Below are 23,441 nucleotides of genomic sequence, written 5' to 3'. Positions count from 1 at the left end.
ACCTGCTCACCAACCCTCTCCCCCACCCCCACGCCAGCTCCACCTGGCCGTCCGTCAGCAGCACCCCAGCGTAACCCATCCAGTGCAGGGCTCCTCAGCTCTCTGATCAGCTGCCCTGTACCTGTCAGCTCCCAAGTCACCGGAGCCAGGAACCAGGGACTCCCTGAGCCCCTTCTTCTCCCCTCCGCCAGCTGGTCCCAATCCTGCCACACCACCTCCACTTAAGGTCTCTGGAATCCAGCCTCTTGTTCCCAGCCAGCCGCCCTTGCCCTGGCTGCTGCAACAATGTCCCAGTGGGTGGGGCACCGCCGGTACCCTGCCTGGGGCAGTCCTTAGGCCCAGACCTCGTCCAGGTGCTCCCACAGCCTCAGCCCCCAGAAGCTGCCTCCCCAGGCCACAGCCTCCTCTCCCACACGTCCAGTGCGCAGTCCCACCGGAGGCTCAGAGCCTCGTCCTCCAGTCCCCTGTGCACCCCCTGGGCCACCACCTCGTGGAATGCCCTCACTGTGCTCTTTCCTCTTGCCGGCTCACCTTCACTCCTCGGGTGCTGGGAGACAGGTGAGGAGGAAAGGGTCAAAGAAACACAGGTGGTGGCCCCTGGGAGCCCATGCCACAGGGTGTCCCAAACCAAGGGGTGGGTGACCTCTGTGGGCATCCGTGGGAAGACCCAGCATCCCTTCCTTGTGACCTCTGACACTGGGGTTTGATTTTATTAGGGGAACCAGGGGAGTCACTAAACGGCCTTGCCACTTGTGATGGGACCAGACCACCACTTCGTAAACCAAGTTTCCTAGAAGGCTGGCATCTTGCAGATGATTTGGTCAGTTAGGACTGGTCGGGTTATGCTGAGTTTAACAAAGACTCCCAAAAGGCTTATTTCTCACTCACGCTACATGCCCATCAGACGTGGTTGGCCCAGCCTGAAGCTGTCCCACCATGTGGAGGGGCACTGATGGCTGTTGGGGGAGGGGGGAGGAGGGGAGAAATAAACTCTTGAAGGTTTTCATCCAGAAGCGACACCTATCACTTCTGCTCACAACTTGTTGACCAAAGCGAGTCATAAGGATGGGGGCTGGGAAATGCAATTCTACCTTTTGCCCAAAAGAGGAGCACCAGAAATGCTGGTGAACAGCACCACTGAAGGCCACAGAAAGCCTCAAAAACCCCAAACCAAAAAGTCTCTGACCCAGTAAATTTAGGAAATACTGGGTTAAAGACAGTGAAAAATGAGGCTGGCCCCGTGGCCCGGTGGTTAAGTTTGCACGCTCTGCTTTGGTGGCCCAGGGTTTCGCCAGTTTGGATCCTGGGCACGGACGTGGCACCGCTCATCAGGCCATGTTGAGGCGGCGTCCCACGTGCCACACTAGACGGACCCACAACTAAAAAAATACGACTATGTACCGGGGGGCTTTGGGGAGAAAAAGGAAAAATAAAAAAAAATTTTAAAAGAAGAAAGTGAAACAAGTCTACATACTGCAGGACTTCTCAGAGCCTTTAATACGTTAATGGACATTGTGACTATCAGAGAGAGTGTTTGAGGGTAAAGCTGTGACTCTGTTCCTGATGTATCCCCTGTCACTCTGGCCCAGTGCCTTAGACACAATATCCTCTCAAATATTTGGCTCAGGACTCTTGTTGCAATCTGCAGGTCAACCTTACAGCTATCTTTGAGGAGAGGCGTCCTCGATAATGAGAGAGAAGATGCAGGAGGATCATCCAGTTTATTCAGTGTTGACAGTGTGCCAGGCCCCAGGCTTTGTCTCATTAAAGCTTCAGGACATCGTTATGGCTTAGGAACTGCTATCATCCCCATTTTACAGATGAAGAAACCGAGGCTCAGGGAACTGGCAGAATGAATTTCAAATAATATCCAGCTTCTGTGATTTGGGCTTAAAATTTGCTCAGTCTCCTGAATTATCTTTGGAAATCTCTGTGAAAGTTTTCACACCTAAAATAGCCTTTTGGGTCTGAGCTAGGTGTCAGCGAGATCCCAAAAGCTCACTTTGGTGGCCAGGAGTAGGTTCCGGGGCTCCAGGAGATGGGTGGATAGATCCACCTGCAAGGGGTGCAGTGCGGGAAGGACAGGGCCCTGGCAGGTGCTGACTTCTGCCTGTTTCCAGGGAAGAAGGGAAATGTGGACTTTGAATACCACTATTTAAATGGAAAAGGCTGTTGAGATCTCTGGGAGGGGATAAGAGGGGAGGAGAAAAGCAAGCGAAATGATACTCTGTCATCAGCAGGGGGTGGAAACATTAGTCGACATAATACTGACAAGCCCTCTTCTCTCATTTTCTGCCTCTTGTTTCTCTCATTGCATTTATCACAATGTAACTATCATTTATTACATATTATCATACATTGTTTTTTCTGAGGGGGAGTTGTTTCCCCACCAAAACTTTCTCTGCCTTGAATGGCCCCCATCCGGACCTCTGGATGCCTCTCACTAATATTAATGGCCGCAGCTGAATGGATACTGGTCCTTTAGCCCCTGTTCGCTGAGTGCCCTTCCTGTGCCAGGCGTTTTTACATTCCGTCTCTCACGCACGAGCCCTTTTAATCCAACCCTGGGAAGGAGATACGACCATCACCTTCATTTTGCAACGAGGAGACTGAGCCTCAGGGCCTTTCAGGGACCTGAAAGGGCCCGTGCCGCCAGCAGACGTGGAGCAGGCGCCCACCCGGGTTTGCGCAGCTCCAGATGCTGCGCGAGGCCACTGCTGCCCGCCGGGGGTGGCGAGCCCGGGGGCTTCGCCGGAGCGCGGGACAAGCACGGCACCACCGCGCCGGGATGCCAGGAGGGTTACCAGCTGGTCTGGTCTCACCCACGGGCAACTCCCGGGGCCGGCTCCCAGGCGACCATCACGCAGACCCGCATTCCACGTGCCAGGCGCTTCGCGGGAGTCATTGGACGCTCTGCGCTTGCGCCATCTCCAGACTGCTAGGCTTCCGGGCGTTCGTGTGAACATCCGGGTCACAGATTCTTAAGGACCAATGAGCGGCGTCGCCGTATGCCAGGGGGCGGGGCTAAGGCGGGGCATCATGGCCGCCCCCAGGGCGCCGCGTCCGGGGGCTTCTGGGTGTTTCGTTGACCGGCAGCTCCGCTACTGCGGACCCGCCCTCTGCCCTCCCCAGCCGAGCCTTGGTCGGGCCCGGGCAGCTCTGCGAGGCGGCGGCCGGAGAGGGAATCATGGGGACCGTGCACGCTCGGGTAAGAGGCCCAGCGACGCGCGGGCTGCGTGACCTCTGCGCGGGCTCCGCGGGAGATGTCGCGGCTGCGCCCGGGCTTCCCTGGTGAGGGGCGCCGAGGGCTGCGCGCGCGGAGCCGGGCCGGGGCTGGGGGCCCGCAGACCCCCAAGCGGGAAGCCGATCCGAGAGGAGGGACGTGACTTGCCCAAGGTCGCTCAGCGAGGCGGGGGCCCAGAAAAGACCTGCGACCTTAGTGACGTCCTGGAGAGAGAATGAGTGTTTCTCTCCGTGACTTGACGTCTCCATCCTCAGTCCTCGGGCGTCCCCTCTCCTTACCGGTCTTCTTCCGCGGTCCCTCCCGCCCAGCCGCCGCGGGGACCATGACCGACCCCAGGGCTCAGGCATCCTTTCGAGTCTTCCACCCCCGACCTGATGCGGGGTCGGTGAGCCGAGGAGTCGAAAGAAAGATTTCTTAGACTCTCAAGATCTGGCAGTAGTGCTCTTTTATTTAGAGAATAGTGTGGAATAGCATGGGGACAGGACCCATGGGCAGGCAGCGCTTCTGCTGCTGCCCCGAGTTGAGGGTTAGGGCTAATTTTATAAGGCATGGGTACGTGACTTATTTTTACTGGAAAAAAAAGAAAAGATGATGTAAAAAGTCATTAAATGATTTCAGTGCAGATGGGGTCTGGTTATTGTGCGGTCATATAACTTTAGATACGAATCTGGCCATATAGATCGGCATGCAGGTGAGGATGCCCCGGGCTTCTCTCCCTGGGGCGGTCCTAATTCATACCATAAACAAAGTCCACTGGGTCATATAGTTTGGCATGTAGGCCAGGTCACCTTGGGCTTCTCTGGCTGGGGCAGCCTTAATCCACATCAATCTCTTTACAAAACAAAGGAAAAAAAAGTTAAAATGGTACCAGTGCCGGTAGGGTCCGGCCATTGGGCGGTCCCACAACTTTTAGATAAGAATCAAACCGGATTGAGTAAATGGCGAAAGTCACCGCTCAAATATTATCTTCAGCTAAAGACAAAGGAGGATTTTGGGGTGGGGGGGTCAGTTACATGAGGTTGCCAGACAGTAAACAACTTAAGTTCTTGCCTTCCCCATTAAGAGTTTCCAGAGATAAAGCCATCCCCCCTTCCTCCTGGCGCAGAGAGGGAGGCATGGAGATTTCCTTCACAAATGCAATTGTCTCTGATCAAAGGGCAAACAAATTCCACTCCTCGGAGCCTGCTTCTTATCTGTAGTTTTAAAAGTAACCAGCCTAAAAATCCTCATCATAAACTGTTTTAAAATTAAGCAGCCTAAAAATCCTCATCAAAAGGACACAGTGCCTGTCAAGTGCTCACTGGGGTGCCGGGCGCGGACTGACCGCTGCCAACCTGCTGTCCTTTATCGTAATCCTAACTGAGGGCCAGAGAATGAATGTTTGTGCAAGGTCACACCATCGTGGCCTCAGAATGTTCCAAAACTCAGACCTCCTGAGTCTCAGCCCGCAACGCGGCCTTTCTACCGCAACGTGGATCGTTTCACTTGCCCCGCTCCTAAGTTCTCAGTGGTTTCCCATTAGCTCCCGAAATAACTAAGCACGGACTTCTCAGTCTGGCATCCGGAATTGGATTAACTCCCCTCCACAGATCTTTCAATCAGATGAAACCAGGTTGCAGTTCGGACACACTTCGGACTGTACTGTGGCGCGCAGCTCCCCTCCCATCGCTCACACCCGTCAGTGGGTATCCAAGTAGTGCCGTCTTGTAGAACTCAGTTCAGGTGACTTCCTGCGTAAACCTCCTCCTATCTCCCCTCTTCTGGATGTGCTCCCGACTTCCTTGACGTTTTTTCTCTGATGCCCTGTTAGCTCTGTTTGCATTTGTGTCTTATCCTTTTAGATTCCACGTGCCTGGATGTTACAATAGGGACTGCATCCCATCTGGCTTGTGTCCCTTGTAGCATCTTGAGCAAAGGGAGGGTTCATTCATTCATTCCAGTAATATCGCCAGTGGGCTGCTATGTGCCTGGCACCCTAGCAGGTGCGAGGGATGGGGGTAGAGGTGGGGGGAGGAGTCTGCTTTTGTTGAGTTCCTTTGATACTAAAATTGCTACTCCTTTGATTAATAAATTGACAAAAAATGTTTTCAGGTGTTTAGTTTGACCTTTACATTCCACTAGCAAGTTTTATTTGAATTTTTGGGTCAAGAGTCACAGAAGACATTTTATGTTTGCTACCTAGTACCCTCATGCATTAGTGAAACAACAGGTTTGTGAAACGGTACTTACCATTAGTATCTGTCATGGTTTCTTCTGTTTTCTATTTGATTCCAGTCTATATCACTTTAAAGATGCTGTTAATAACCCAGTAAATTTATCTCACGTTCTGTCCCTTCAGTTAGCACTGCCTTGAACAGTACCTGGCACATGGTGTTCCATACAATTTTTTGACTGACTCATCTGCTTAATGGTTAGAGGCTAGATCCAAATATTTATTTAAATTTATTTCAGTAAATGCTTATCCCCTGCCTGCTCTTCCAGCCGCTGGAATGTAAACTCTATGAGGGTGAGGGTCTTGTAAGTGCCGGTCATGTGATAGGTTCTTAATATGGGTGAGTGGATGCGTCTCTATTAGTAAAACAGTTAATTTAGGACATCAAACTTTGACGTAACTGTGAAATGGTAAAGACATTATCTCTTAAACTTCAAGTCTGAATTTCAGATTAGGGAATACAAATGGGTCTGGCAGGTCTTTGGCGAACCTTGTTTCATGCTTTGGAATTTTAGGAACCATAATGTAATTCTTTTAGCATAATGGAATATAAACTTTGTGCCCGGACAAACCGTATTTGCTAAGCATTCAGATTAAATAGAATGGACATGTGCATATATTCCTAACCATAGTATATATTCTGCATACACAGTTGACACAAATGTAAAATACTTTTTGCACTGTGTAAACGTAAATACAGAAAGCATATTCATGAAATGGTGCAGGTTAAAAGTTTCCTATTTTAATGTGTTAGTATTTTTGAGAGCTATAGTAATGATTCAGTTTTTAAAATATTACGCAACAAAAAAGAAAGGATAGTGATATGAAATAAGTGATATATTCTTTGCTCAGCATTCTCTTCCCTTTTTTACTTATGTAAATATTCCATTAAAACCACTGTGAGGCAAGGACTTGGTCCGTCTGGGTCAGTGCTGCGTTCCCAGCTCTTAGCCCAGTGCTGGGCGCACAGTAGGCACTCAGTAAACATTTGTTAAATGAAAGAACAAAAGAAAAAAATCATTCACTCACCCATTCCACAAATAACTTGAGTACTTCTGCTGTGCTGCGGCGGATAAAACGAAGCAAAAGAAGGAGAACCTACAAGGGTCATAAACTTCTGGCGTCAAGAGGTGTCCCTATAAAGAGGGTCTGGTTCTGCCTGCAGAAGCCAGGGGTGGCCCACAGAGGAGACGACAGTTAGGTGGGTCTTTGAGCTACTTAGGGGGACGTTATTCCGGGCAGAGAGAAGCCGTGCACAAACATGAGTGTGAGGGCGGGGAGTGGTGAGGGCTGGCGCCGAGTGACAGATGCGCGCCTTTGGAGCTCCTTGTGTGCCCTACTAAGGAGTCCAGTGTGCGTCTATCCCTGTAGGCACGTGTGGAGGACCTTTTAGGTCAAGGGTGGGGAAGAGATGTGATACCTTTGGGTCATTACCTTTCCAGAGAGCCAGTGACATTTTGGCGGCTGTTCTGCCAAGAGGCTGAGTGTCCCAGGGAAGAGGTGACGGTGGCTCAGAGCCCCCGCTGTTCCACACACTGCAGACATCAAACACGAAGTCCCCAGTGCTGCAGGCACTGCAGATGCCAGACACGAAGTCCCCAGTGCTGCAGGCACTGCAGGCGCCAGACACGAAGTCCCCGGTGCTGCAGGCACTGCAGGCGCCAGACACGCAGCCGCCACTGCTGTGCGCACTGCAGGCGCCAGACACGAAGTCTCTGCACTTTAAAGCGCTTATTTGTAGAGAGTTGATGGAGTAAGGAGGAGGGAGATACTGGTCAGCACAGTTTTCCCCAAACTTGCCTATTTGTACGGTCACCTCGTGTCACATGACCTTCTGAATCTGTTTCCAGGAGTGTCAGGGAATCCCTGTGGTGAGGCAAGCATATATGTAATATATTACATGTAAATTCTCATACATAGTAGAATATTATTGTGTCTCCCTGGGAGTACTAAACCAGGTACAGCCTGCAGACCCTTGTTCAGAAGATGTTTAATGCTTCTGAGATTATGTCAGTTCAAATTGAAGAAAGTGACCACTTTGTGGCCTGTTTTATGAGCATATGCAGTTCCCCTTAGTGTGTGAATGAGACTTCATGAACTGAAACAAACCTATCAGGGTCCAGAAAAATATGTTTTCGTAATTTGGCTTGTCAATGTAGTTATCCTAGAGCATATCCAACTTTGATTCAAAAAGTTAAGATACTTCCCGTAACAACAGGAAAGCAAATGTTTTTCTTTTCTCTGATAAATGTCTTTGTGGTATCTTACTTTTTAACTATTTTTGTCATCAGATGGGGCTCAGGCATACAGAACTAGATGAGCTGTATATAGTCCTCCGTTCATGACACAGTCATAGGTTCATGCCTGACCCTTTTAGTTAATTTACATTTTTGTTTTATTTGTTAATAATACCCTGGACACCGAGGCGCTCACTGCCAATATAAGACTTGTACGTCAGCAGTAGCTCGTGTCTGCCTTTGTGCTCCCCACCTGCCCCCTGCCTCCACTCACCAGAGGAGCCACGGTACTGAGTTATCTGGAGTTTTGTCTAAAGACAAAACTAAAAGATTTTGTTTTTTTGTGTAAGTTCATTTGTCTGTGTTTCCTCCCTCCCTTTCAGAGCTTGGAGCCTCTTCCAGCTAGTGGACCTGACTTTGGAGCGTTAGGGGAAGAAGCTGAATTTGTTGAAGTTGAACCTGAAGCTAAACAGGAAATTCTGGAAAACAAAGATGTGAGTATTCTGCTGAAGGGTTTGATAATAGTTGCTACTAGATACATTCACTTCCGTGAACCACTAGGGAAATGTAAATGTACAAACGTAAAATGATGACCCAGCCCCAGTGGCCTAGCAGTTAAAGTTTGGCGCACTCTGCTTTGGCAGCTCAGGTTTGGTTCCTAGGTGTGGAACCACACCACTGGTCTATCAGTAGCCGTGTTATGGTGGCAGCTCACATAGAGGAACCAGAAGAACTTAGAACTATATACACAACTACGTGCTGGGGCTTAGGTGGGGGAAAGGAAGAAGAAAGGAGGAAGATTGGCAACAGATATTAGCTTAGGGCAAATCTTCCCCTGCAAAAAAAAAAAAGTAGGGCCAGGCCAGTGACGCAGCGGTTAAGTTCGCACATTTTGCTTCGGCGGCCAGGGTATCGCTGGTTCAGATCCTGGTTGCGGACCTACACACTGCTTGTCAAGCCATCCTGTGACAGGCGTCCCACATATAAAGTAGGGGAAGATGGGCAGGGATGTTAGCTCAGGCCCAGTCTTCCTCAACAAAAAGAGGAGGATTGGCAGTAGATGTTAGCTCAAGGCTAATCTTCCTGAAAAAGAAAAAGTAAAATGACCTGTCAGCAAAGAAGAGTGTGTCCAGCCACATTTTAGAAAGACTGGTGACTTTTAGAAAAATGGTTTCTGGTTTTAGAGAAGTAGTTTTTCCTTGGTGATTAATTTATATGAGAAGTTTAAACAAACACACTTTTGTATTTATGTGATTAAAAAAACCAAAAGTATTTCAGGGACAAACTCAAATGCTGGTTAAGTTTATACTGTGTTCCCTACTCCCAGAAAAAGACCTTGGGTCTTGAGTGAAACTGTTCGTGAACTTCGTTGCCTGTGAGATTAAATGCAGCACATTCTGATTAATTCTTTAAGACCTTCCCAGGGCGGTGTTCGATCACCTGTGAGTGACGCGTTTCCCCCGTGCTCCCTGGGAGCCCTGCGGTATTTCTCTCTGTTTCTCGTTACCATCTGCTCCACTACACTCTTTGCCAGTTTCTTCCCCTTTAGAATATAAGCTCCATCAAGGCAGGAAGTTTTGTGTTTTGTTCACTGCTGTATCCTCAGTGTTTAGAACAATACCTGGCTCATAGGCAATCAGTGTGGTTTTATTGAGTGATTTAGTTAAATAAGTGTCTACAGAGAGAGGGGAGAGGCTCTGAGACAGCGTTTGTCATGCTGTGTTGAAATCCACGCAAGATCTCTAGCAAGATGCGCAGCTGTTAGATTGGGGGTCACAGCATCATCCGGGGGCCAGTGCTTGGGGAGCATGTTGGGAGGACATACATGGGACCTCTGAGGCCTGCCTGCATCTAGGACTGACATGGTCCTCGGTCGTCTGTCTGCAGAGGCCTTGTAGATCTCATTCACAGAAAGTACAGACCCAGCGAAGGGTAAGTTCAAGAAACCAGTTTTTTGAAAAGGCGTGAAAAATAAATAGAATGAAGTCTGGAATTAAGAAGTGTGGATCATTAAACTTGAAAAAAAAATCCTGGAAATTAACTTCAGACATTTGTCTTTGGCCTTGATGCCCAATCTCTTGCCCTGTATCATACTTATTCATCAGTGTCCCCTGTCGCATTTAGGTGGTGGTTCAGCACGTTCATTTTGATGGACTTGGAAGGACTAAAGATGATATCATCATGTGTGAAATTGGAGATGTTTTTAAGGCTAAAAACCTTATTGAGGCAAGTATTCTCTGCTTGGTAGTCTTGTCCCTTCCCTTCTGAAGATCCCGTGAATCTCCCATCTCCTCAAACCACTGAGCCCCCTGCCCAGCCTCTCCGCCAGTGACCTGGCCTCCTACCCCGAAGGGGGCATTGGCACCCCAGGCTGAACCCCTTCAGTTCCCGGGTGCCTCCCACACACGTACATGTGTTTGCATTACCCCTTGTCCCGGAGAAGACGGTGTCTGTCCCTTTTCTGAGGCTGGTCCATGCCTGTGTTCTTTGCAGCCATCCCAGCAGCGTCCTAGGAGCAGAGCGTGTTGCGTGCTGCCTCTTCCCCTGGCACCCTGCTTAGTGCTCTAGTGCGCTCTTTCCTCGGGGCCTCACCCACCTCGTGGGCCGGGTCGTCGATTGTCCCCCACTCCCACTGTCTCCTTGGGCCTTGCTCCACTTACTGACCAGGCTGTCTCCTGTATCGCAGCAACTCCCTCCTCTCCTCTGCGCTTCCTTCTGTCCTCGGAGCCACCTGGACATGCCGTGGCAGAGTCACCAGGAGCTTCCTCATGGCTGGGTCCAGCTGGCTCCTTTCAGTCACTATTTTACCTGACTTTTCAACAGTGTTTGGCCTCTCCCACTTTTAAAATATTGGCATTAAAAAAAAAATTGAAGTAATACATAAGCACAGTTTTAAAAAAAAGTGTAAAACAATCAGATGGCACAGAGGGTATTGAAATGAACCTCAGACGTTTCCGTCCCCTGCCAAGCCCGGGCCCGCTCTCCCGAGGTGGCCCTGCTGAGGCCTTCTTGTGTGTCCTTCCGGGTATGTTGTACACGTGGATAAACACATAGAGCCCTTAAGCAATCTCCCGTTCTCCACGTTTGTTTGCATCTTTCGTTTTTGATATTGGCCTGGAGGTCCTTGTGCGTCAGCACAGTCTGCGTGGTAGCTCATTGTGTGGACTTCCATCGCTCCTTGTAAACAGTTCCCTGTTGGAGGACGTTTAAATCAACTGAGTGTGTAGCTCTTAGGGGCGGTGCTGCGGCAATCATCCTTGTATGTGAGCGACCGTGTGTCTGTCGGGTAAGTCCCTGTGGTGGGGTGCTAGGTCGGGGGTATGTGCGCTGTCATTTTCACGGGGGTTGCATATTGCTCTGCAAAGAGGCACCAGTTCACACTCCTGCCCGCGTGGATGAGAGGGCCTCTTTCTTAACACTGGGCGCTGTCACACATTTAAAATTCTTGCCAACCTGCTGGGTGAAAAATACCAGCTCATTGTTTTAATTTGCACTTTTTCCTTATGAATGAGATTGAGCACCTTCTACACGTTTATTGGCCATTCGTGTCTCTCTTTTATGAATTACCTGTTGGGTCCCCTGTTTTCCATTGGATTGTTAGGCTTTTGTTAACTTATAAGAGCTCCCTGAGTGTTAAAAAATGATAACTTTGTGGGGATGGCCCAGTGGCAGAGTGGTTAAGTTCTCGTGCTCCGCTTCACTGGCCCTGGGTCTGCCAATTCAGATCCTGGGCATGGACCTGCACAGCGCTCATCAAGCCATGCTGTGGCAGCATTCCACAAACAAAATAAAGGAAGATGGACACAGATGTTAGCCCAGCGACAACCTTCCTCAAACAAAAAGAGGAAGATTGGTAACGGATATTAGCTCAGGGCCAATCTTCCTCACCAAAAAAATATCACTTTGTGATTCATGTCAAATATATTTTTCTTGCTATGTTGTCTTTTGTGTTTGTTTATATCCTCCCTCTTTGTTGCCATTTTCCCACCCCTTGGTTTCCATGAATCCCACCCTCTCCTGGGCTGCTTCCCACCTCTTATCACATTCATTTGAGCCCCGATTGTTGGCTTCTTTCCCTGCGACCATCCATAAATGAGGATCAGTGTCCTGGGTGTCCTCACCCACAGCCCTGGGTCAGCTGCCTCCGTGCCTTAGAGCTTCCCACCTCGGTCTCCAGCCAGTTCCTCTCGTGTGCTTCAGCCCGAGCGTGTGGCTGCCGGCTTGGCATTTCCTCCTGGAATTGCCACAGGCATCTCCAGCCCTAGGCTGCTGAAAACTGAACTGGCGTCTTTCCTCCCCTCCCCCAGCCTGTCCTTTGGCCTCTGTCCCTGACCTCTTATGGCACCAAGGAGCACCCAGCCCAGAGCTGAAAGTTTGTGCAGCCTCCTCTCTCCTCGCGTCCTCCATCCAATCAGTGACCGTCCTTGGGCTTCTGCCTGTGGGACGTCTGGAGTCTGCCCTCCCCTGTGAGGTCGTGGCCTGTGCCGGCCCAGACTCGCTCACGGCTCCCTCCCAGCTGGGAGGCTCTCCTCCTGCTTCCTTCCGTCTCCGGTTTCTCCTCTCTCCGTGTTCGCTCACTCGGTCAGCTGTGTCTTATAAGGACCTCGTCCTGTCTCTCCCCTGCCGACAGCTCTCCAGTGCCCCCGTGCACCTGTAGGACGGGCTCTAGCTCAGCCTCCTGTGCATGGTCCTCCCTGCCCTGCTTCCTGAGCACTGTGGCTGCCCTGCCCCCGCTCTGCTGTCCCTCCAGCAGGAGAGGACGCCGGGCATCAGGAAGGACTGCTGTCTACGCTGACGAGAAAAACATAGAACAGTGGTTAGAAAATGGTTAGAGAGTTCAAACATGACTCAAAAGGCTCACACACAGAAGTCTTCCTTTCGCCAAACCCAACCACCGTTAACAATCGATGGTGATCCCTTCCGGGAAGACCTGCCGGGCTGTGCACATTTAATTCATTTCCGTGTCACAGGAAAGGGGTTGTGTTAGGCACTCTGCTGTCTGCCCGAAGCTTGGGTTTGCCTTCTGAATAGGATGTTTTTGCTGCTCCCTAAAGTGCTTTGTCCGTTCTTTCACGAGTGGTCTTAGGGGTGCTCTCGGTGGCTTAGCACCAAATGGTAAACCTCCAGCCTGGTCACATAGCCACCGTTTATGTTTCTGTGTCTTAGAGGGATACATTCTCTATTTTTTTCTCTCTTGTAGGTAATGCGGAAATCTCACGAAGCCCGTGAAAAATTGCTTCGTCTAGGAATATTTAGACAAGTGGATGTTTTGATTGATACGTGTCAAGGTACACATCTCTCCATGTCCCTTTCCATCCGTCCTCGAGGATCACAAAAGCTGTTTGTGTGGCCAGACGTAGACAGCACCTGGAGGTTCATCACACGTGTGGGTCTTGGTAGTTAGCAGTCTCGGGGAAGTAGCTGGACTTTTATATCAGGCCGAGGGAGAACGGGTGAACTTTGAAGGTATTGTCCTCTGAGCCCCTGGACAGTACCGGGGTTCTGTGAAAGGCGGAAGGAGGGATAGCCCAGCCCTGCAGATGTCCAGATGGACTCTTGGCAGGCTCCGTCCCAATGTGTGCTTTACAAAGAGGAGGGCGCTAGGAGTCAGATGTCAGTTTTAGGTCATTTGCTGTGTGATATTGGGCAAGTCTCTCAACGTAGTCAACGTTTATTCTTTTATTGGTGAGTCCCTGCTACTGGGGCAGGTCAGGCCCTGTGCTGGGTGCCGGGGAGAGAGACAGCAGCCAACAGGCCATGGTCTTCTGAAGGAGCTTCTGGTCAGGTGGAGCAGGGTCGGGGGACAGATGAACAGGTGATGACAATTCAGCTGCTGTGTCTTGCTGTAAGAGGGAGCTCCGGGAGGAGACTCGGCCTCTTTTAGGGGCAGAGGAAAAGAGCAATCAGAGAAGGTTTCCTGGAAGGGGTGATGTGTAAGCCGAGACCTAAAAAATGGAGATGAGTTAGTTTGGGAAGGGGGGCTGGTGGTGAGGGGAAGGACGGAAACTGTCCCGGGAGAACGATAGCGTTTCACGGGCCCGTGGCCAGAGAGAGGAGGGCGTTGCGTGGACCACGGGTTCCGTAGCCAAAATGCAGGGGTCGGGGAATGAGAGGGAGGAAAGGTAAGGCAGAAGAGCAATCAAGAGACCAGGTCGTGAAGGCCTTCATGTGTGGTGGTGGATGGAATTCTGAATTCGGTAGACGTCCATTGAAAAAGAAATACTTGAAGTGAAAATGTGAACTCTTCCAAGGTTGAATGGAGGATAATTTTGAGAAAATATAAATGAAGCTCTTTGAAAATGCTTGAAAAAATATAAAATGCTATATAAATGAAAAGTATTTTGATTATTTGGAATATAGATTCATCCATGACTTACAGGGACCCAAAATAGCAGTGGTTTAGGCAAGAGAGAAGTCTCTTTTTGTTTCCACGACAGTTGGGAGACTGATGGGCTGGTATCGTAGCTCTGCCCCTTGAGGCCACTGGGTGGTGTGGTTTTCCCGTGGGATCTTGTCACTTCATCATCCCTCGGGTCCGCTGGTCCCTGTGATGGCTGAGCACCATTCCAGCATCACGAAGGAGGAAGGAGGGTGGAGGGGCACACCCCTCCCTTGAAGCACCTGTCCCAGGTGTTCACAGCACTCCCCTCTCATCCCATTGGCTAGGACTTACTCACGTGGCCACACCTAGCTGCACGGGAGGCTGAGAAGCAAAGTCTAGGTGGCCACGTACCCGGCTGAGACCTGAGGATTTGCTTGTGATTGAACCGTGGTGCTCAGGGTGGCCCCAGAGCAGCAGCGCTGCTCTCACCTGGGAACCTGCTGGAGCTGCACATGCAGAGCATGCGGCTGCCGCAGGAGCTTTGGGTGGGGCGGCCATGTGGGCAGAACGGGCCCTCCGGGTGATTGTGATGCAGCTAGAGTTTGACACTCACGGGACTGGTCAGAGGGAGACGAGTCGCTGGGAGGACCAGCTGTCCCTGCCTCCTTGAGGGATGGGGATAAACAGCCATCCCGGTGCTGAGCTCTGCCGCGAGGGCTTGTGTATGTGATCCGGGTGAAGCCTCACAAAAACCTGGCGGAAGGATGAATATTTCAGAAAAAATGTTTTTCAGCTAAGGAAACCAAGGCTCAGAGAGGGTTGAGTAGCTTGCCCCAGCTCACAACTGAGTGACAGCACTACTCGGGAGTGTTTTTCTTGGTGGCGAGTGTTGATGGCATTTAGTTATAGCACTCCCCGCCTCTGTTGTAAATGTGATGTGGACGTGGTCACCCACTCCACCTCTGTCTGTGGTTCTCCACCCAGCCTGCACATTGGAATGACCATAAAAAGGATGGTTTAGGGCAGTGAAACTTCCCACTTCTGCAGTGGTAGGTACTCAGCACTATCCGTCTGTCAGACCCTCTGGAATGTACCACACCAAGAGTGACCCCCAGTGCACACTGCACTTGAGTTAATAGTAACATCTCACTCTTGGTCCTCAGTTGTGATGAAGGCACCTCACTAACGCAGGCTGTCGGCATCAGGGGAGATGTGTGTGAGGGGTAGGGGGGGTGGATGGGAACTCTGTACTTTCTGCTCAGTTTTGCTATAAACTTAAAACTGCCCTAAACAGTAAAATCCTTTAATTGAAAAAATATATATATGGCGCCAAGGCTTCCCCTGGACTGAATAGGAGAGTTCCAGAGCCAGGGCCTGGGCATTGGCAAGTTTGGTGGCTCCCTGATGCGGCCGATGTCCAGCCAGGGGTGCAGGATCAGCCCCCGCCTCTCTGGGAAAGGCCCGCAGACCCCTCTGGAACTCGGCCCTGCTGCCCTGCACCCCATGGCTGTTGGGGGCCGTTGGGCAGCCGCGCTGGATTCAGACACCAGTCAGCCCGCGGGCGTCACACCCCAGCTCGAGGAGGGACAAGAGCCATCACCTCTTACGTTGGTATCGCGTTTGTGGCTTCTCTTTTGGGATTTCTAGAATCTGTCTTGTCACGTGAATTCTAGGTTTTAATGTCAGTTGAATTGAGGCCCCAAATATCTTTGAGGACCTGCCTGCCTGGTGGGAGAGCAAGTGCCTCGAGCACGCGGCATGTGCTTAACTGGGTGGTGTTACCTCTGGTCGTCTCCTGGCCGCAGCATCTGTGTTTTGGTGTCTTCTGCCGCAGGAACTAGCCGCGGCTGTGCTGCTGTAGAGGTGATTGTGATTTTGTGTGGGAGTGTTCTTAAACTTTCAAAGAGATGGTGCACTTCGCAAAGGAGAGAGTGAAATAAAATGAGCCTTTTGTGGTTTTCAGCAGCGGGACCTGAAATGAAACCGCGTGTTGTAGCTGACTTAATGTTTACCATTTTCTCTTTGCTAAGGTGATGACGCGCTGCCCAACGGCTTAGACGTTACCTTTGAGGTCACCGAACTGCGGAGACTGACGGGCAGTTACAACACCATGGTCGGGAACAACGAGGGCAGCATGGTAGGACACCGGCATCTCCTTCCTGGGGGGCTTTCAGTTAGGAGCTTTGAAAATGTGACTACTCTAAAAACTGGTGATGCTTTCAAAACTCTCTCATGCACCTTAATCTTTTTTTGTAAGCTAACCCGTGGTTTCTCATTCATCTTCCTGGAGTTGATTATAATATGCCTTGGAGAGTTTAATTAGGAATGGTTTGGGGAATGTTCATATTAAGTTTCCTGTTCAAATTCCCCTAAACTCCAAAGCTGTCGCCTTGATTTTCCTGAGCTGCTCGGTGAGCGAGTCCGCCCTCCCCCGTGTCGGTCTGTGTGTGGCTCTCAGCAGAGGCGTGCTTTAGAGGGTGAGAGCAGTTAGAGGTGAACGGCTACGTCTGTGGTCTGCATTTTTGGTGTTTTGTGCGAGTCCCTCAGCCAACATAGCCTTTCTTAGAGTGACCCCACCCTCTGTTTCTTTTCCTCCCAGGTCCTTGGCCTCAAACTCCCTAACCTTTTAGGCCGTGCGGAGAAGGTGACTTTTCAGTTTTCCTATGGAACAAAAGAAACTTCGTATGGCCTGTCCTTCTTCAAACCGCAGCCCGGAAACTTCGAAAGAAAGTAGGAAGCCGGACAGATTGTTGAGTACAGTGGCCTGGTTTAAAAGTTAAAGTGGATTGCTTGTTTGTGAAAAGAAACTTTACAGATTCAGCTGACACTTCTGCAGTGTTACAGCGTGCTCTAGGTTTCCTCACGAAGATGAACCCCAGAAGCGTGTTTTTAAATCTGTTGATTTAATGTGTACAGGTTCTAATCGCTGTTTCAGCTTTTCAAGCTCTGTCCCATTGCCTCCTAGTTTCTCCGTAAACTTATACAAAGTCACTGGACAGTTCCCCTGGAGCTCGCTGCGGGAGACGGACAGAGGAGTGTCAGCCGAGTACAGTGTGAGTAGCCTTTCTGTCTTTCTCTTTGTGCACCTGAGTGAAAACTTAAGTATCTATTTACTTAATGCCCAAAGACTGAGAGCGGGGCCTAGCCAGGAGAGCACAGACAGGTTGTGGTCTGGCAGTTGGAGTGATGTGCCTTGTTGCTGACGTCACCTTTTGTTCCTTGCCCTCTTGTTGGCTGCCTCCCAGGTAGGCACCTCTCTGCTGACCGAGGGTAAACTGCCAGAGCCAGAGATGGCTGAGATCCACGGTGGCAGCTCCTCTGACCTGGTCACATTTCTTCTGTGCCCCTGACTTCCTGTGACGCTGTCTGTTTCTCCTTCCTCATCTGCACTAAGATCAATGGCTCCTGCAGCCAGTGGAGTCACTGTGGGTCACTGCAAGCTTGCATCATTGGTTTACACTTGCGTTTACGTCCAACAGAGTCCGACTAAATGCAGCAGATGGAATTGCTATCATCTGAGCATTTTTTGGCTTTGCCATGAAGCCTGCTGCTTTTCCGTCCTTTCTACGCTTGTCCTTATTCTTCCCCTCCTGTTTAGTTCACGAGGAAGGACCCTGAGACACATGCCCTATAAAAGTAGTTCCCCACTGGAGGTCTTCAGACCAGCAGCGTGGTCAGCCTCACTGGTGAGCTGCTTAGAAACGCAAATCCAGAGCCAGCCCTGATGGCCTAGTGGCTGAAGTTTAGCGCACTCCTCCTCAGCAGCCCAGGTTTGGTTCCTGGGCACGGAACCACACCACTCCTCTGTCAGTAGCCATGCTGTGATGGCGACTCATGTAGAAAATCAGAAGAACTTAAAACTATATACACAACTATGTATGGAGCTTTGGGGAAGGGGGAGAAAGAGAAAAAAAGGAGGAAGATTGGCAACAGATGTGAGCTTAGGGTGAGTCTTCCCCTGAAAAAAAAAGAAATGCAAATTTGTGGGTCCTACCTGCCCTGCTGAACCAGCCTCGCTGGGCATGGGGCCCAGGAAACTCAGCTGCTTGTGCCTCCCTGGTGATTCTGGTCTGAGAACCAGCCCCTGCGCTTGACTGCTGCCTGCCACTCAGCACCTTAGAGGCACGTGGGACATGTTAGCCATTCATAATTCTCATCCTTGCAGCCCAGGATCACCAAAGCTCTGAGCACTGTGAGGGAGGCCCAGGCGGCACAGCTCAGCGTGTAGACGTGAGCGCCTGTGAGCGTTTGTGCTTCCGTTTTCCTTCTCCGAGAAGGAAACCTGTCTCCTTCAGGCACCTGTCTGCCCTGTGCTGGGGGTGTGGAAGGGGACCCCCTGGCACATGTTCTCTCCGCCTCCATCCTCCAGCAGGTCTCCAGTGGCCCCAGCAGTGTGGCCTGCAGCAGGAGGGTTCTCCCCGTCTGTCTTCCCTGTGTCCCTCCTTTATCTCTTTTTTTCTGAGGCTTTTTTAAAGAGCAGATTCTTATTCTTGTTTATCCACAGAGACTAGCAGAGGGTTGGAACGGGCTGCAGGGCAGGTCTGTGGTGGAGGAGAGAGAGGGGGAGGCACAGAGGCCGTGCAGCCCACAGCCCTGAAGCTGAGCAGTGAGCTCCTGGAGGAAGGGACTGCATCCTCCTCACTGTGTCCTCGGTGCCCACACGACACAGGGCTCACGACACACAGAGTGGTGCTGTCTGGCCCTGCCTCATCCTCACAGTGACTCCAGAGACGTGAGGTGTGTCTCCTCTGAGCAGTAGCACTTCTCTTGTGGAGCGCTGCCTTGTGAGGAAGGAATGCTGTAGGTCCGCTCTGCGCCTTCCTCAGGCGTTGGGGAAAGTAGTGAATCTCACTTGGGTGGCCCTGAGTGCAGAACCGGCAGGTGAGCAAGGCTGCCTCCCCGGCACCTGGTGAGATGCCCTGTGGGCGCTTGATAAGTAATCGTGTTGGGGTGGGTGCTCCCAAGTTTTCACCCTGAATTCCGGATGATGTCTGGGCCTTAAATTCTCTGGCAGGCCTGGGGGCTACAGAGAATGCCCAGCGGAGGACTCACTCTGTGAAGTTGAAGTGACCTGGCTTCCTTGTAACGGTTACATCATTGTCATCCTTTCCAAGGAGACCAGGCAACATCATTCACTGTTAGAAACAGCCTGGGCATTTCTCTACGACAGAAGTCTAAGACGGGCTGTCCTGGCTTCACGGGGGGAGGGTCAGGCCGAGGCAGGTCCCACTTGCCTGGACATCCGGGTTCACTGGGCCAGGCCCCTGCTGCAGCCAGGCTGTTCTTCACTCACATGTAACTGTCTCCTTGCTCTTCTCTGGGGGCCGATAGGGGTCATCAGGGTCACCTGTCTGGCTTCAGACCAGGGGTTGGGAGGACCGGGTGCAGGGTGTGTCCAGTTGTCTTAGGGATGGAAGAGAAACCTGTCGGTTACAGGGTTGCAGGCAGCCTTCAGACAGGCGACGCTGTCTGCTCACCCAGGACACAGTCCTGCCGCTGTGAGCAGTGTCTCCTGTGATGGAGATCATGGTCTTCTGCGCTTCTCCCTCCCTCCTTCCTCTCTCCCTTCCTTCCTTCCTCTTCTCTTTCTCCCTCCCACCCATCATTTGAAAAATATGTATCTTAGGTATTTAGTTAATAACTGAGTGATGCCTCGTTCTGAGTCCTGACTTGGGACGACCTCCACGTACATAAGGCACGGAAAGGGTTCTCACGAGCCCGTGTGCATTGCAGTTTCCCATCTGGAAGACCAGCCATACCGTCAAGTGGGAAGGCGTGTGGCGGGAGCTGGGCTGCCTCTCAAGGACGGCGTCTTTTGCAGTCCGAAAAGAAAGTGGGCACTCGCTGAAATCGTCTCTCTCGGTAAGGACTTCCTTGTTCAACTGAAGATTTAGATACTTCGATGCAGCCGTGCTGTACATTGGGACAAGCCTTCACCGACGTCGGGACAGACTGAGAAGTGTCCTAGGTTGGGTGGCAAAAGCAGTGGCTCCTGGGCCCTTAGTGAATTTATGTTCACAACCTCAGGTTTTCCTGAAGAACATCGGTGGTGTGGGAAGGGTGCGCTTAAGAGCCGACTGGAATTTCAGCTTTCAGAAGTCGTTAGGAGGCTGGCTGGGTCGACTTCGGTCAGGCTGTCGAGCTCCTTGAGAGAACCAGCCCCGGGACAGGATCGTGATCTCCCACCTAACCATCGGGCCTGGCTCCTCCTGCTCTCCCCATCCCCGCAGACCGGACGTAGGGTGACATACTACCTCCCTCCCGGGGTTTTTGTAAAGATCAAGTGATGTAGGAGCTGCCGGGGTTAGCACAGTGCCTCGCATACAGTAGGTGCCCAATCAGTGCTCATTGTTGTTTGTAGACCTGGTTGAAGTGAAAATAACCCCAATACAAATTTCTTTCAGCATGCGATGGTCATCGACTCTCGGAACTCTTCCATCCTACCAAGAAAGGGTGCCTTGCTGAAAGTGAACCAGGTACTGTTCCTCACCTGTGACCTCTGCAGGCCCCGTGACCCAAGGGGGGCAGGGAGTCACACAGAGTTGTCACGTTTTTAATGTTGAGCGTTAGTTGTAAAGAGCATTCTGGAATGGCTTGCAGGGCTGTCAGTGGCCTCTCAGGGTTCCCAGCCCTGGACCTGCTGCCTGCAGTTCAGTCTCGTGCCGTCAGAGGGCCCGGAGTGGGGATGGCGTCCTGGCCTCCGAGGGTGTCACTCAGCAGGCCAGGAGGAGAGCTGCGGTTTGCTGGGAGGGCTTCCTTCGTTCTTAAAGAACACGCTGAGACAGGGCCTGCAAGTGCTGTGTGCGCAGGCGCCAGGCAGCTGCTGCCAGGAAGAGGGGCCAGGGTGGGTGGGGCGCTGGTCCTCGGTTTCAGAGGAGCAGCTCAAAGTCAGATTTTTATATGAAGGGTGCCAAATTGTAAAAGCTTGGCTAATTTTTTTTCAAACACTGATTGGGCCAGCCAAGTCCTAGCATCCGTTGCAAGCTCTGTAATAAAGTGTTCGTGTCACCGTGGTTTTCTCTCACGTAGAGGGATAGCGTACTCTGTGGTCATTCCCTAGGTCTGATGAGTCTGTGTGTCTTTCAGTCCCCTGGTCCCGTCTAGAGCAGCTAGAATATAGCTGCTAGGAGACAGAAGGGGCCTGTTGCCTTTGTAAAAATATGGAACAGCGAGACCAAACAGTGATCCCAGTAGCCGTGGTTAGGGACCCCTGTGGTAGGTCCGTTTGCTCCCTTCTGACCTGAGGGTTCTCCCCCACAGGAGCTGGCAGGCTACACCGGAGGGGACGTGAGCTTCATCAAAGAAGATTTTGAGCTTCAGTTGAACAAACAACTCATACTCGAGTCAGTGAGTATCTAGCCAGAATGTTGTCGCCCGCAATTTTATCCCTCGTTTTTGGCATCTTAGTAGAAAATCTCAGTTCCTGAGGATCCAGAGCGTTGACGTGGAAGCTCGGAATGTTAATGCTTGAAACGGAAGTGCCCACCTTTAATTGGGCTAGGATTGAAGATGCTCTGGAGAGAGGTGGTAGTCCCTCTCTTGCGAAGGATCTCTGTTAGTCATTTTACGTGGGGCCGCGTGAGCCCCTTCCCTGTGTACCACCTTGGGGCCGTCAAGGAGATGTGTCTGGAGGACAGAGGGATGCTGTCCTCTCCCTCCTGAGGTTGCTTGCAGAGAAGTTCTGAGTCTTCACCTTCTTTTGCTGGGTCTGCAGGGCTCTGGGCACTTCCAGGAATTTTTTTTTTAACCCTTAATCCAGTTCGGTTTAGTTTCTCCTGATTAACTCAGGACCTGAGGAGTGGGTGACTAGGCTCTGACCAAGGCAGAGGAGCCCCAGGCTGGGAGACACCTGGCTTCTCCGCTGTCCCCAGCGCCCAGGTGACTGGAGCCAGCTCTCTGTCCGCACTCCCCATCACACACACTGTGGCCTGTGCCCTCAGCTACTTAAGACCTGGGGCCGAGGAGGGAGTTCTGATGAAATGGGATATGCGTCTGTTTCTGACGTCGGCCGTCCACGCTCTGTCCGCCCTGGGCTCGCTGCTCTCTGGCTTTGCTTCCCATGTCTCCTCTGCCACTGCTCTTCCTCTGGAGGCCTCTGTTCACGTCAGCGAGCTCTTTCAGTCACCTCTGCGCCCTCTCCAGCACCTGACGCTATCATCATTTGACCCTGGCACTGCTACCCTCTTCCACACCCCACTCTCCTTCACACTTGCCACCTTTCCACCTTAGGACAGTGTCTCCCCCTGGGATTCTCGCAGCTGTCTCCTGCTCTGCCCGCTCTCCTTGGGCTGCGGCTCCCAGCGCGTGCCTCGCTCTCCTTCCAGGCCCCAGGTTCATGGCTACTGAACATTTCGACTCCATCCTTGTGGGCGCCTTACACGCAGTGTATCTAAAGCTGTGCAGCGTGTCTGACCCTCCACAGAGCAGGCCAGAGGGCAGTGGGCGGAAGAGACTGTTCACGCGGACGTGAAGACTGGATCCCAGATCTGAGATCGGGTCACTGCCCCTGAGCTGTTAGAGAGCGTGTCCCTGTGGGTGGCATTGGAAGCTGTGTGTCTTTGCGTCTCGTGATTGTGGGAGCACTGTCACCTCTGCCTTCTTTCACTTGAGGCGCTGTGTGCCCTTCGTCCCCGTATGTTTTGAGGCCCCGACAGAGAGGCCTGGGCAGATGCAGCATCACTTGTCTGGAGCCCTGCTCTCCCGCTCCGTCAGGCTGTGGCTTGTCCCGCCGGGCTCAGCTTCTTGCAGAAGAGGGCGCTGTCCCGTGTCAGGATGGAAGCCGTGCCGTGCTCGGGGCTTGGGCTTGTCTTTTGCTTGTGTTCAGTATGTCTTTATTTGAAGTCTGGAGTTGCGAGTTTTCAAAGGATCCACAGGTACTCTGAGCTGTACTCCTTCAGCTGCCCGAGCCAGGTGTTCTCCTGTGGCCTCGTGCCCAAGCCCAGAGCTCTGCACGCCGCAGGCGCCCGGCATGTGGCCCACAGCCAGAGATCCGTGCGTTTTATCTGCTGATGCTCATTGGAAGGACGGAAATCCTGGGAGAAAACGGTTGTTTCTTTATATCTCAATAGGTCTTTTCAGCATCTCTCTGGGGTGGAATGTTGGTCCCCATCGGTGATAAACCGTCCAGTATCGCTGATAGGTAAGTTCTAATAAACGGAGGGTAATGTGCGAATGTTTCCCTGAGGCTCTCTGTGGTTGGTTCCTTATAAGATGTTTTAGAGAAGTTCAACTATTAGGAGAGCAAATATTCCAAACTTTACTCAACTAATTTCAAAATATCCAGTATACCTCTTATGCAATATTTTTTGCTTTTTTCCGGGGGGAGGGGAAGGGAGTTAACTTGTTTCATTATATTAAAAAATTTGTATTCTCTTTTGAGTATGAAAGAACACAGTGCATACATGTTGCACTATAAAAACAGATGTT

At 51.4% G+C, this 23,441-nt stretch overlaps 1 protein-coding gene across 2 annotated transcripts in view; it reads left to right on the top strand.

The window, feature by feature from the left end:
* The first annotated feature begins 3,038 nt into the window (after positions 1-3,038).
* The window catches only part of SAMM50 (SAMM50 sorting and assembly machinery component), a 45,274-nt gene continuing 24,871 nt past the window's right edge, over positions 3,039-23,441 (top strand). For both annotated transcript variants that reach the window (XM_046646328.1, XM_046646329.1), the window contains exons 1-11: positions 3,039-3,208; positions 8,077-8,187; positions 9,818-9,919; positions 12,894-12,981; positions 16,046-16,152; positions 16,615-16,745; positions 16,981-17,068; positions 19,749-19,877; positions 20,420-20,491; positions 21,276-21,362; positions 23,084-23,154. In XM_046646328.1, coding sequence (XP_046502284.1) covers positions 3,188-3,208; positions 8,077-8,187; positions 9,818-9,919; positions 12,894-12,981; positions 16,046-16,152; positions 16,615-16,745; positions 16,981-17,068; positions 19,749-19,877; positions 20,420-20,491; positions 21,276-21,362; positions 23,084-23,154 — 1,007 coding nt within the window. In that variant the 5' untranslated portion in view covers positions 3,039-3,187. The remainder of the gene's footprint in view (positions 3,209-8,076; positions 8,188-9,817; positions 9,920-12,893; positions 12,982-16,045; positions 16,153-16,614; positions 16,746-16,980; positions 17,069-19,748; positions 19,878-20,419; positions 20,492-21,275; positions 21,363-23,083; positions 23,155-23,441) is intronic.

This window comes from Equus quagga, chromosome 19 (genome assembly GCF_021613505.1).
Source record: "Equus quagga isolate Etosha38 chromosome 19, UCLA_HA_Equagga_1.0, whole genome shotgun sequence".
NCBI classification, from domain to species: domain Eukaryota; kingdom Metazoa; phylum Chordata; class Mammalia; order Perissodactyla; family Equidae; genus Equus; species Equus quagga.
The sequence above is the reverse complement of the archived record's forward strand: the minus strand, read 5'-3'. Positions and strand labels throughout refer to the sequence as shown.